A 14,901-nucleotide genomic window follows, 5' to 3' on the forward strand; every position below is an offset into this window, starting at 1 on the left:
AACACTGGCCCTTAACCAACACCACTGGCACAGAATCACTCTTGGGTTTGGGAGGGTTTGTATAGTTCAGCAGTTTTGAACTATGCCTTCTTCCAGTCCTCTGGTCCTGTCTGTATTCTGTACCTTGCCTCTTTCTTCCTTCATGCTCCCAAGACCTTTGTTAGAAGTGCTCTCACTCTCTTCAGTCTCCTTCCTTTTGTCACTTACATCCCTCCTAAAAGCTTGTTTCCTACCACATTTATAGACTCTAACTTGCATCAGTAAGACAGTTTTGCACTACATGATTGTACAAGACAATAATTCTTAGCATCAAGCTTAGTTTCTTTCAGACATATTTCAGCCTTATTAAACTCTCAAAGATTTTTCTGTATATATAGCAGCAATCCCCCTGCTGGTGCCTCAAGATAAAACAGTCTTAATCACTGGAATTGCATTTTGTATATCTTACCAATAAGGCAAAGTGAAGTATGACCCATATAACTCCAAGAGATGTCACCAAGAGATCATACCGATTTCTTCTGCTTTGCCAGAAGCCAGAAGGTGACATGGCAATAATCTTCATTGTGACCTATGGATAAAAGGATTTCTCACTTGTAATGAAGAAATTATTATCCCTTGCCATGAGATCCTCTTCCATTCTCCAAAATGTTTGATTGGGTTCATTTTATGAATAGTTTTAAACAACAAGGGCCAGGTTGCACCTCAGCTAAATATTCCCACGTGGACTACCTGGACAATATTAGCTTCCCTTAGGTGGAGGAAAACTGGTACAGCATTCTGAATTGTCTCTCTGCCTCCCTCAAGTATCGAAGACAGGAGTGCAGCTAACCACCTCAGACTGAATGCTTAATGTATAGATTGCTGAGGTGAACATGGGGTTAAAATAGCTTTAAGTTAAACAAGTTAAACAAGTCATGTCAATAATATGTAGCTAAAAAAGGTAGCAGCATCCTATCTAGCTAACTGTCTGCAAGCAAGCTAAAATCACATAAACACATTTAAACTCAGGAATAAAATTGTGTTCTGCAGCACCTACAGCTCAAATTTATTAAGAAGCTTTCCTATATTGCAAATATTTCTTGCTTTAAGGAATACTCTGCACTATGCACCATGTGTACTCAGCAGCATGGAAGATAAAAAAGCTAAGAACAGTAAAGGCAGTATATTTGACAGTGAACCTGGTAAAAGCTTCCAAAGCGCTTGACATTTCCAATTTAGGTAACAGGAATGCAGATGAGAAGCTCAAGAATAGATACTAATAGTTACAGAAATAGTCACAACAGGTAATGGATACCAAAGTAGAGTGATGCATGTAGAGGGAACACTTAAAAGTTTCTCACACACAAGTTGTATTAAATCTCAGAACAGGTTATGAGTTACTTTTTAAAGACTTTAACGGTCAGGCATTCATGATGTTATTTTTTTCTATCCCACCTTGCAACCCTGCCATTTAACATTTCTGAAAACAACCCCAAATATAAGAGGACACTAGCTTGAGGTAAAAGGCTGATTTTTCAGTTAGCTTTTTGCCTTATAATGTTTTCTGAAGCCTGACTACAAAGTGAACAACATGGTCTCTGAATCTCTAATTACCATTTGAGTTACTAAGGTATCTTGCCTTCAGTTACCTGAGATGCCCTAGAGAATTGAAGAGGGATGGATGGGTCTGGCAGGGGTGACATAAGACCTGTAAATGTCTCTGGCCTTCTGGAGTGACTACTGCAGGTAACTGAATCTCACCCTTCATCTTCCCCAATCACAGTAACAGCTTAAACACCTACCTCACACGTAGAATTTAAACACCTAACTTTAGGTGTCCATAATCTTGAACTGAATACCACACCGTGGAAATAAAAAAATCACATCTCCTTTACTCTGTCATCATCAATGTGGTAAAAAAAGTGAGATCTTCAAATTCTTCCAATTTTCTATACCTCATATATATGATGTGAGAAGCAGAGGTTTAAAGCTGAATCAGGAGTTGCTAGATTGGACACAGGGCCATCAGCTATGCAGAAGGCAGACTCTGTAACCAAACTATGCTGTATTAGGGAAGATCTTGAGCAGGAAGCTGCTTCCTCTCTCCATAAATTGTGTGCACTCACAGTGTGATAGCTTGCCTGTTGAGACAGTCAACAATTTTTTCCTGGCTCTGACAAAGTTCCTTTGAAATTCTAGAAGTGTATTTGTTTCCCCTGGCAGTATAAGAAAAAAAAGTATTTCCAAAGACATAGTTACTAGGTAAATTAAAACCTGCCAGTGTATGACACAAATAAAACTTTTCTGTGTTTGCTCAGTCTCTCCAGAGATATTGATTTCTCCTGGGTAGGGAAAAAAGAAGCAACAACATGGACATACTCTAGCTACAGCTGCTACAAGGTATTCACTTCATTTTTTATTCATCACTACTGGCAAAACCTATCAATGGAACATAGGAACTGTCAGATTGGATTAGAGCAGTGGGAAACGTAGTCTACTATCCTGTTTCTGATAGTGGTCAGTATCAGCTATTCAGAGGGGACTGACAAGAAAAGTAGTCAACCAAAAACTTATAAAGAATTATGTACTATCCTAACCACAGAGGAAGCATCCTCTTTAATCTTAAATGGATATCCTTATACATTAAAAAAGTATATGTTTTCCAAAATGTGTTTAAATCATTAGATTCTAGGCCTATGAAAATAGGCTAATTACACCTTGCAGAGTTTGTAATAACAATATTCTCATAGACAGAGAACTGCTACCACACTGGAGCCAGACTTGTGCAGCAAAAGATAGACAATACGGGAGAGTAGCTTATAAAATACTGGACAATACTGCAGCTAGAGAGTAGCTTATAAAAAAGATATTAAAATGAAGTATGATATTGAAACCAAAACAAAGCTGAGAGAGGTTTGATTTTGTCATAGGTACAGAAGAGTGGGGATTAACACACCGGGCAAAACATAAATGGGTGAAGCAGAACTTCTGCGAGGCAACACAGACCTTTTGTTGTATGGAGGGAATGTAATATGAGATGTTCCACAAGAAAAGAGGTCACTGGGTTCACCAAAACACACTGTTAAATACTCAGCCTTGAATATATATAAAAAGACACAAAGCTCAAGGTGTAGAGAAGTATGACTATAACACATTAAAAGTTTCTTCTTACAATACATGTTTAAAGACAAGTGACATAGAGAACCCTGCATGTACACATTCAGAAATAAACATCCTAGTGAAGAATGAGAAACATCCCTAAAGACAAATGAAATATATACATAAAAGTCTTAATCTCAAGAAGTCAAAAAATATATTACTTTACCTCAAGGACAAAAATGAAGGTGAAAACAACAGACATTGTTGCTAAAGGCACAGTTACTGGATCTGCAGCATCCCACTGAAAAACAAGCACAGTCCATTAATAGAAGAATAGCTGTTAAACAGAATAAATGCCTCTTCATTGCCTTAATTTTTCTTAAAGGTTTTGTTAATGAATGAATTTCACTTTAAAATATACTCAGAAAGGAATGGCATTTTGGTATACTCCTCTCTCAGATTTCCACCTTAACTGGAAATTATAAATAATGGACCAGACTACAAAAAGACAGAAATTGACTGAACTCCACAAGTAACAATTAATCTACAGTGATCTATGCCAGCTGAGATTGCTTTATCTAGAAATCACATTTTCTTGCATTCATCACACTAATGGCTCAATTGATCATTAATTGGTGTTAGGAAATGTGCAAACACATGCTGTACTACTGTAATGAAGCGCTTAAAAGAAACACAGTTACCTTAACTGATAACAACACAGACTGGGCCAGGACAAGTACAGCAATAGTTCTCTTAAAAAATGGATGCTGAGTTATATCATACATCTTTGCTCTAAAGCCATCATTATCTGAAAAAGAAAGAGTTTGAGGAGGAGAGTTAAAATACACAGTAACTTCCCCCCCTATTTCTTGACATATTTTCCATGTTCATTAGAGGCAAAATAATCCTTTCCCATTTTTTCAAATATGTTTCTAATTTTCTGCCACAATTTTCCATATCAAATAGGGCTTCTGAACATATAATTTCAAATACTGAACACCAGTGTTGCATGAAAGCTTTGGTACTTTTAGGGCAAGTGCATCATTCAACTGCTGTCACGTTAATACATTCCATTCATATCATTACAGCCAACTGCAAATATTTTTCATTTAGAAAATAAATTTTTCATTAAGGCTTATCCTAAAACCATCGAAGCACAACCTTTTTAGGGTTGATTTTAATAGCCTTATGGAGAGATCTGTAGTTGGAGCCTGTTTCCACATTAACTTATGCACAACCTCCTAGCGGCCTCACGATTACAGTTTTAATTTGAATCGCAGACTCCTGGGGAATTACGAACACTAGGGCTCAACATGAATAAAATCAAAATATCTTTGATACCGGGACGAGGTGGGAGATGAAGAGGTTGTGCTATCTTCAGTCTGCTTTTCAGATCTTCCCATCGTCTCTGATCTACAGTCAGTAAAGCTGTCCCCTTAATAAACAAAGAAGCATATAAAGCTTTTGTCATTTAACAGCATTGTAACATGAAAACAACACTCTCTTTCGTGTCTGAAATAAAGTTACATACACAACTTCCCTTAAATAACACACTGCTTGGGGAATGGAGTCTGAAGCATCAGCTGTTACCCAAGAGGATTTCTGGATGCATTAGCTGTGAGTTTCTGGGACTCAACTCAGCAGGCACAGTTGCTGCTCTTTGTAGCAGCAGCCCATTGTGGGCAATGAAACACTGCAGGAGGTCTTCCATTTGACTGAATGTCATTTTCCAGGAAGCAGAGTGGTGGATTTTGTCTGGACTTTGCAGCAGAGAGTCCGTGACTTACTAGTGCCACTAGTTTCTTCAGGGAAGGAGCCCTCCAGGAGACCACTGTTGGTCTCTACAGCTCTTCTGCTTGGGGTGTAATTGAAATAAAATAATAGAATGCTATGAATCTACAAGAGCTCTCCACAGAGGAAGCACAGAAAGAGGTGAAGACACACCTTTAGGGTTGAGGGTGGTAGCTGGTAATGCGCAAAAATGTTCACATAACAGAGCAAACTTCAAACAGAACTGAACGTTATCTAAAATGACCTTCAAAACAAAATGAGTTCCTTATCACTTTAGAGAACTGTAAGGATTCTGTAATCACAGAAGGATTCTAGAGTTACAAAACAAAGGAGACCTTTTCAAGGTAAATGTCGAAATCCTGTCTTCAAGACACTTGGCTCCTGTCCCTGTCAGAAAGAGCCACACTGAGCTGGGTAAGGGCTGGCATGATCTTCGCCCTTACCTGGGCATTTGATTGTGTAGATGCTGGAACTGTGGCTGGTTGTGCAACTGATAAGGTCAGAATTTCTCCCTGTCAGTGAACATGATCCGTTTATGGAGCTGTGTCCCTAGATGGTACCCTGGGAAGAGGTACCTTCCAACACAATGCAGACAAAGTGAAGATGTAAAGATGCTCACTACTCCTGTCAGGCCCAAATGGCACCATTCAGAAACACTTAGATTAAAAGGCAACACATTCCCCCAAGGAACGTGTCTGCTTTATATTCTTGGAGAGTTTTCACTGCAAACAAGACAAAAGGTGGCAAAAAGGTGGATTTTTGTAAAATCTAGTGGTGCCAAATTGCTTTGTTGCTCAGAAACTGCCAGTTCCACAAGGAGGGTCATCATAAGGGAACCACAGAGCAGAGCACTGTGAGCAAGGCTAGGCTGGAGGAGCTGTGCTTGCATTTGGGCTTCAGCTCAAAGCACCAACTAATACTTGAGTCTTGCACATCTTCACTGCAGCCTGAACTCCTGGCACTCAGGAGCTGAGACAAGTGATAGTTGAGGACTGAAATGGGGTTGGAATAATCTGGGCTACTGCCCTGTCACTGGGACAACCAAGGACAGAGCCCAGAGCTTACTGTGGTACTTCCCAGTCCAACGTTTCCACACTTGCAGTTCTAACAACTCATATGAAAAACTAGAGCATATCTGAAATGATTATAAATTTTTCTTTTTAAAAAATCGTTTGTTCTTATTTAAAACAGTTTGTTCAGTAATTACCCAACTCTGACCCTCATCAACTACTGTAATTGTTCTAACTGTATATTAGCCAGGAATTTTCTAAAAAAAATATCTACTTTAAACACTAATACATTGGTTAAGTAACTAGATTTAAGAAAATGTGACTGGGCCTCAAACTGTGGATTGTTTTGCTCTCTACTTTCTGGGCTAGTTGCCAGCCATCTCTCTACATTGTTTTGTTTTTTTTAGTTTCTGGACATTTCTTCCCTCTACTTGAATATTAATTGGGCTGAAACTCTTGCCCACTTAATTAGCATGAATATTTTCAACTCAAATCTGAAAACATTTTCTTTTCTCTACAGTAAATACATAAAAAGTAATGAGTAGTCAAGGAAAAAGAAAGAAAAACAAACATTACATGCCACTGCTGGTCATTAAGAAACAACTGAAGAAGCTGAACCAGAAGATATAAAAGATTTATACATTAAATATCATGTGAATTCTATAGAAATATTGCCTGGTGTGCCTGTTCAGTGTAATTTACAGGGAACTGTTACTAGTGAGCAAGGACAAAAAGCATAAAGATTCTTGTATTCGTGTGTGTATTGAAAAATTTGAAGGAAAAGTAATATTGCACAGATGAACAAAAAGTGACAAAAGCATCTATAAAAATCCAGTGGGGTTCTCATACTGCAGAACTTTCAGCTTTGTTAATCCACAAGCAAAATCTAGTGAATAAGAAAAGGAATTATTCATACATTGCTTCTTGTTCTCTAGAGCAGATATATTTTAACAGGAATGACTGCACTTCATCTTACCAAAATTACACTGATGTTATGCAAACATAAAAATACCTTCAAAACAGTAGAGGTTTTAGGCTATTTATTTGGCTCACAACGTGCTTGACCCCACTTCATGACAGTAACGTATAATAGTAACTACAGTAACGTGCTGCTCGGCTCCCTTCCAGAAGGAGTCAAGTGGTTTCCCTGATGGACAAACTCAATGGTTGTGTTTGCTACTGGGCTCGGGTCAGGGTCAGGGCCAGAGCCAGCACCCAGCTCCAGAACAAGCACACTGGGCTGTCACACTTCTCCATGCCCCATAGCATGTAGTCATCCTTTCCCTTCAGAGCCACGAGTGGTAAAAATACCATTTCTCATTATTTTTTTGACTTTGAACTGAAAGAGGAAAAAGTTAATAATTTTGTCTCTATGCCTCAGAGGCACCACAAGAGGCTCAGAAAACCCCCTCATATTAAAGGTTGTGAAGTGTTTGTGCAGCAATCCCATCCAGAGGATTCTACCTTTTAACAAGCGTAGGCATGAGCTGCTCTGAAACAATTCCCTTGAGGGCAGGTTTTTCTCCTTTTCAGGGTAATCCAAAAAGCCCATGTGAACTTGTCTAGGAATCTAGCTACCTTTTTAGTTGGAGTGAAGGACAATTATTTTTACAATGTACACTGTGGTGTGTAAAGAAAAAGCCACAGAGCTTTACTTTGGATCTGAAATACTGCAGTGCCAGGGTTCTTAAGAGACCCCTTCATTGCAACACAGGCAAGTATAACACATCTTTTCATCTGCCACCACATGTAAACCTACATCAAACTAAGCAGCATCTGTAAATACACAGTTCTTTATGTTCAATCTCCATCTAGCAGCACAGCTGCACTAGAAATAAACTCTAACAGCTTTGATAGAGTGTGTGATGGATCGCTGTCATCACAGGCTGTGATCTTCTTGCAAGTATGGATCAGGTGTATCTGAAGCCATATTTGCAGTCTTGCAAAATGTAAGACTGGTAAGTCAGTACTAAAGGCAGCCTTACCAGGTAATGCAGACATTGTAACGTAAATTTCAGGTTTCTGACAGAGCCAGTTCTATACTCAATAAACCCTCTCACTCAGAATAAATCACTTCCTTAGTACCTTGTTTTCATTAAAATTAGCGATGACAACTCCAACAAAAAGGGTCAGTCCAATCATGCAGCCAAGGAATACAAAAACATGGATGTAGATTCCATGGATCTGAATAGACAGAAATAAGATTAATAGTTAAAAAAAAAGAAAACCCTATAGATATTTGTTGCAGAATTCAAAGAGTCTGATGTGTTTCCTTACTGGCCCAACACGATGAATAATAACATCTCTGACTTCCACCCAGCCTTTTAATGACAGAACTTCAAATAGTGCCAGCATTGCATTGCCCACATTATCAAAATTAAAATTCCGAGGATTTGCCCTGAAATGCAGAAAACAAATAGGTGTAACCAGCAGTAAAGTTCTATTTGTTACCTTGATTCTTCATAGTCTAACATTTAAATGCTTTGCAAAGTTGTAGTGAAAGCCTCTGAAACATATCAAAGATCGATATCAGGAATAAGAAAACAATAGCAACAGCAATAGATATGTAACATAATTTTTTAGATTCCTATGTATGTTTTATTTTCTTACTCAGAGTTTGACTCACAGCAATAAAGCTTCTAACATGTTCAAGGCCGGGCTGGATGGAGCTTTGAGCAACCTGGTATAGTGCAAGGACGGTCCCTGCTCATGGCAGGGGGGTTGAAACTAGAGATCTTTACAATTCCTTCCAACCCAAACCATTCTATGACTCTATGTTGCTGCATTTTAAAGCTTTTGCCAATGAAAGAAAAAACCATCATTCATGGAAAAAATTGATCTGATGGCATTTGCCAGATTCTAAAATAAATTTACCTGCAGGAAATAATTCTCTAACCCACATAAAAGATTCAGACTCCATGGTCAATAAGATTGTTCAGAAAATGTTGTTCCCTATTTCATAATCATGAAGAACTGATAGCATAAAGCAAAACTTAAAAAAGGACATAAGAGGATATCACATCTTCATGACTTCCCTATACCATGTGCTCTGACCTTATTTATCAGTTGAGATTCAAGACAATATTTCCAGTTGAACATTAAAAGTACTCCCTTTGGGCTAGATTAGCACGTTGCTCTGTCTCTACAATCCAAGTCAGATAATCCAAGGATTGCAATGACTTTTCCATAGTTTATAAGATAAATAGTTGTATTCCGGAAGAGTTATTATGTGTTGGGTGCTTCTTGAATCCAACCATTCAGTGAAAACAGAGCCCTCAGATGTAGGTACCTCTTTTTAATGCAGTCCTTATACTGACATCTGGCTCTTGAAAATCTGGCCTGACAGCCAACAGGTGGTATAAATGTCTTTGCAGTAAAACATTTTTCTGCAGTAACAAAACATTCCCCAAAGTTTACAGTTATGCTGATTAAGACAGTTTTTGCTTATTTCTGGACCAAGCTGCACAGGATTGAATTTGCTTACTCAAGAAAGAATTTATCTGAAGCATACAGAAACAAAGACTTCTGCAGATGTCAGAGTTTTACTGACTGTTCAAATCACAGTACACTATTTCTTTGGTGTAGGGTGGCTCTGAATCTACCACTGCTGGTACATTCTTTATCCCCACATATGGCCAATTAAAATAATTGTGGCTGTTAAGCTGATTTTGCAAAATGCCAACCAAATGAAAACTGTAAACAATTAAAAAGAGTGAGTTTTGCCTGTTCAGGTGTTGGGAAATATTAAATGTATTAGAATAAAAATTAAAAACATACATTAGCTTTTAAATGAATTTTACTGCACTTTTGCACCAGATAGACCACAAGGACTCCCTGCACTGGAAAAAGAAAGAAACTGCTGGCTGGCATGGTTGATGGCCATAGAAGAGAAAGGCTTTTTTTAGACAAAATAAAATCATTTGTTTTTATGGGTAGCTGTAGGCTGGTTGATTTCCATTTCTTTTCCTTCCCATCTTTTTCTATTTATTCTTAGGTTCTATTGTTGCTTTATGGCTCTGAGGTTGCCTTCATAATAGTACTAAAGAATAACTAAGTGATGATACTTTTCAAGAAAATAACTCCCACTGTAATAATAACCAAATCAAATCTAATTTCTATATAGGTTCAGTACCTAGAGGTTTTTTCCTTCCTTTCTGGTTTATGAAATGGAGGTCAAATCTGGAAAACATCATATATCTGGCTTTTTGCTAAATATGCCAGAATTTTTACTCTTAGTATCACTTGAATTACAACAAAACCCCTCCATCAGTGATTTAATGTCATCACATTTGAGCCATTATTTCTACACCAACAGTACCATTCTTGAAGAAACATAGGCCAAAGTGTAGCAACTCACCAGACTCGTGGCACCCAAAATCCAGGCTTTTTCTCTCCAGGTCTTAACTTTAAATTGAGATTTTTGGAAACACTTACATTTATTCTGAAGATGCCATGACAATCCTCCTATAGTGAAATATGAGAGATTAAACAGAAGCCTGTGAGAGATGTCAACATGCCAGCATAAACAGCATATTTGCCATGATGGGAAAGCAATATACACAGAAATGAAGGGTTATTTATAAGTCTGTGATTAATAGTCATGGACCTTTACCCAAATGAAAAAGGCATCTCAGTAAATATTCCATGTACCTTTTCCTTCAGGACTGACAGTGCTTTTCAATTTGCAAGACTATGTGGCCTTTGACCTCTTTCCTAAATGTCACAGACATCTTTTGTGGAAAATCCTTTCTTTAGGATTTTTCCCCTTCTGGGAAGCTAAGGCCCCAGAAGAAGAATGTAAACAATGGTTATCTGCTGCTGTGGAATGCAACAGGTGCACCTGTGATTGGCCCATGTTCCATGTTTACAATTAAGGGCCAATCAGAGACTGAGCTCTCTCTGGGACAGAATCAGAGAGAGTTCTCTTGTTTACTCTATTCCTATTCTATTCTTAGCTTAGCAGCTTCTGAACTTTTCTCTCTATTCCTTTTAGTATAGTCATAATGTATTATATATCATAAAATAATAAATCCAGCCTTCTGATCATGAAGCCAAGATTCTCGTCTATCTCTTCACCCCTGAAGACCCTTGCAAAGCCATGTAACACCTAAAGACCACTGCTCTCTTTAGGTCATGATGATATTTCTCCAAATGGAGTAAGAAACAAAGATAACTTTCTCCACTTGGCATCTCCATTGATTTGGACCTCTAGCAGTCTAACCTGTTTTTCAGTTGTGGACCTAGGAATGCAAAGGTGTTATTTTCCGTGATTAATTCCATGTGCCATCCAGTCCTTTGCAGGTAACATGACATTCATTTGACAACTTTTTTTAAGACAGTCCCCAATATTTGGACCTGCTTTAGTTATTATATGGAAACCCATCCCTACCCTCATTTGCTGATGTCTTAATCACCTTTCCCTCCATCATCCTACTTCTGAACAAGGAAGAGCCCAAGACTTCTGTTTCTCATATGATAGCTCTGATTGCCCCTCTTGCTTTCCCCAGCAGGCAGAAATGGCACAACACACCATTATTTTGAAGCAGAAAAGCAGTTCTTACCCTAGAGATGATGTGAGGGTCATTGCATTTAGCCAGTTTTCCAGCAAAGAGCTGCACTCCAAAGCTTGCAAAAACAAGCATTAAAGTCAGCAAAAGAATAGAAACCTGTAAAGATGAAGTTGGATTTGTTAAACTCTTCTTCTGCAGACTTGAAAAAGGGTGTCAGCTCCCTTGAGGAACAGCAGGGAGGATCGTTTTGGGGTGTAAACCTGGAGATATGGCTTTGGTGACAGACACATTTCTTTAGGTTCTGGTCCAGTAACCAGGTGCTGTGTTATATTAGTCTTATTTTTAATATACAGATAAGGATAAAAGTTTTCTTGTGCTCAGTGTACCACCTTTCTAAATTCTGTATGCATAAGAATTGACATTCACTTTAAAGGAACTGTTTGAGTACTTGCGTATGTGCTGGTTCTGTTTTGCTGATTCAGGCTAATTAATCTGATTAAGCCACTGGAAGATATTTGATTCCAGGATAGCTCCAGTTAAGATAAGCATGAGCAAATTAAGATGTAAATATCTTCAATAGAATACAGTATTTATGAAATGCCAACTAGCTTTATACTTTTTGTTCTTGCTCTATCACTGTCTGCAAATATTTTGTAGCTTAGTGTTTTATAACAACCTGACCTAATAAAGCCCTCTATTAAGGAATAAGATGGCTGTTGCTTAGGCTGACCAATACCACATGGGATCCCAAGACAATAGATTATGTCTGATCAAGCAATCGCAGACTCCATTGTTGTTCTTATCACTGTAAGTAAGGCCATGATCATAATAATAACAACAATGACATAAGAATGAGATCCATATCTGTACTGTTTTTGGCTGCCTCTCAAGAAGCTTGAAGGTAGGGACCTGCAGTTCAGAAACCAGGTTAACTTTTGTTCTTACAGAGCTTCCATACACTACTACTCATATTCCTTGACCAACCAGAACTGTGAAAAAGGGGTAGATTTTTTTTTTTTCAATAGTCTTCCTATGTAATTATGACTAAAAGTATGCTAAACAAATTATATAGTTTCTAAAAGAATTATTACGACAGCTTTACTCAGTATGAGTTACTTATATTCTGATTTTTAGCCTGTTGTGTGGTCATCTGTAGTGATAACACAATGAAAAGTAAACAGACAACAATGGTGAAAAGGATAGAAAACATGAATTTTATATCAAAATGTTATCTTACTCCTTCATATATTTTTGCAAAGAAAAAAAATCGGCACATACCAAAAAAATTTCCTTGAAGCCACTAAACAGCTCTCTCACCACTTTCCTCATCTGAGGGACCAGTTTGAAAATTCTAAGAGGTCGGAGGCAGCGGAGCACCATTAAGAGCTGAGCTCCAGATTTGGCAGGGACGTTCTGAGGCATCCAGCACAGGAATATCAAACTCACCTGGAGGTGACAGGACAGAAAAAGCAAAGAAAGGTCAGGCTTACAATGTCTTACTTGGCATAGACACAGCACAGAAGGTCAATGAAAATTTCTATCTTAAAATTAAAGAATAAGGCAAAAGAGCATCTAATTTAGAAAAAGGGCTTAGATCTCTTATATCCTGGCTTATTGTCCTAACTAATTGGCATCAGCTTGTCTTTGTCTTGCCCTTTGACTCAAAATCCATTTTATATGCTTAATTAGATGGAATAGTTCCAAAAGGAGAAATCAATTTGGCTGACTCAAACAGGGACACAAACTATATTCTTGTAGCAGGCAGCATTATTTCTCTTCCTCCTTCTAATTTCAGAGATTCTACCCTGGAACTGAGAAATCTTCACCTGGAAAGTCTGTTAACAGTTTCCTTGACAGTTTTTCCTATCACTTTGTTACAGGCATAAGTTGTTTTGTCACCATGTGGTTTCATTACACAAATGTTATGTTTTTGGAAGTGTTTTCAAACAGCATAGCTGTGTCGTGTAACCTGAACAATCTCTGACAAATGGTTATTGATTTAACATCTCTTAAATGCTTCCTATTTTTTAAAAGCCAGTGTTATCATAGGGGGAAAGAGGTGAGAGTATTACAAAGAAGTAAGTGCACAAAAACTGGAGGATCAAGACAATATCACCAGTTATTTAAAACTTGATATAATTTGTTAAAAACAAAGTGATAAAAGGCAGCCACCCCACCAAAACAAACAGATTTAACAGTCCTGACTTTCTTCCACAGTCTTTTATGATCACTGCAGTCATATTTGGAATATCCAAACTACACCACTGAAATTTTTCCTTCAGACAAGCAGAGGGATTCAGAGAGATTTCAAGAAACTAAAGCACACAGGAATTATGCATATTAAAATAGGAGTTTTGTACAAGTATGCATATTTTTATTTCTGCTAACAATAAAATCTTTGATACAAATTGATCATGACAAATTTTATGCAGCACATCTGCCTTGTGGATTAATCTCTGAAAGATTTAATCTAAATCCATCAAAGCCATTTTTCTCAGTAATTTCTTAAGTTAGAAAATATTTCATACTGTATTATACTGAGCACTGGTTTTGACACATTCCATGGTATTTACTGTTGTATGTGAAGAGGAAATGGACACCCTCCTCTCGTATTTTAATGGAATGCAAGAGATTTCCCAGAAACTGTTGAGAACTGTTGAGAAACTTTTTTCCTGAGAACCACTACTGATAGATATGGGATATAGGTTCCTTTGCTTTCTTCTATAGCAACACCAGCAACAAAGATGTGCCCTCTGTCAAATGGTAAGTGGTTTTGAAACACCTTCAATAAAGCAGGAATTCTGTTGAGAGGGGAAGAAGCAATCAATATCTATGAAACAGGTAAAATTAAGATTCTCCTGCATAAAAACGCTGAAATGAGGTCAGAGTTCTCAAGTTTCCTCTGAAGGAAAATAATATTTGATACTTAAAACATATCAACAAATAAAGAATTTAAAGGGGGTCATACAACGACCCCATACTAAATTGCCAGGTGTTTATCACATCCATGTATCACTACTATTTGTATCAGGGTGCAGAGACAAACTTCTTCACACTACTAAACATTTATATAACCAAATATATCAGAGTTAAGAATGCCACAAAAACCTTCCATAAATATAAAAACTTACAAGATATATAAATATGTCCATAACTCCTCCAAAGTCCCTAATGACAGCTGTTGGCGTAAAGAACAAGCCATCTGCCATAATCTTCAGATTAAGCTCAATGCTCATGAATATCACAAAAACATATTCAGCAATCTGAAAACAAAAGCAGAGAATAACCATAATTTAGGAACAGTCAGTGGAGAAAAGCAAGGTGACTGTGGTTCAATAATTGTAAAATGATTTAGTGGCAGTACCTGAAGTGTTGGAGCATGCATAACTCTTCTAAAAGGGGATTCGAACATCATGGAAATGCAGGAGCATATCGTAACAATGATCATGACCCAGTCCAGGTAAGTGACCAAACCCAGCAAGTCACTGTGAATGATACACAAGGAAATGCCA

The 14,901-nt window shown here is 37.7% G+C and overlaps 1 protein-coding gene across 3 annotated transcripts in view; it reads right to left on the reverse strand.

The window, feature by feature from the left end:
* Positions 1-14,901, reverse strand: part of NALCN (sodium leak channel, non-selective) — a 222,706-nt gene that overhangs the window by 14,532 nt on the left and 193,273 nt on the right. For all 3 annotated transcript variants that reach the window (XM_059493793.1, XM_059493794.1, XM_059493792.1), the window contains 11 exons: positions 14,754-14,874; positions 14,521-14,652; positions 12,668-12,835; positions 11,441-11,545; positions 10,237-10,343; positions 8,157-8,277; positions 7,965-8,063; positions 4,420-4,513; positions 3,780-3,886; positions 3,305-3,379; positions 449-568 (listed from right to left, as the gene is read on the reverse strand). In XM_059493793.1, the coding sequence (XP_059349776.1) occupies positions 449-568; positions 3,305-3,379; positions 3,780-3,886; positions 4,420-4,513; positions 7,965-8,063; positions 8,157-8,277; positions 10,237-10,343; positions 11,441-11,545; positions 12,668-12,835; positions 14,521-14,652; positions 14,754-14,874 (1,249 nt within the window). The remainder of the gene's footprint in view (positions 1-448; positions 569-3,304; positions 3,380-3,779; positions 3,887-4,419; positions 4,514-7,964; positions 8,064-8,156; positions 8,278-10,236; positions 10,344-11,440; positions 11,546-12,667; positions 12,836-14,520; positions 14,653-14,753; positions 14,875-14,901) is intronic.

Source organism: Ammospiza nelsoni, chromosome 2 (genome assembly GCF_027579445.1).
Source record: "Ammospiza nelsoni isolate bAmmNel1 chromosome 2, bAmmNel1.pri, whole genome shotgun sequence".
Taxonomy (NCBI): domain Eukaryota; kingdom Metazoa; phylum Chordata; class Aves; order Passeriformes; family Passerellidae; genus Ammospiza; species Ammospiza nelsoni.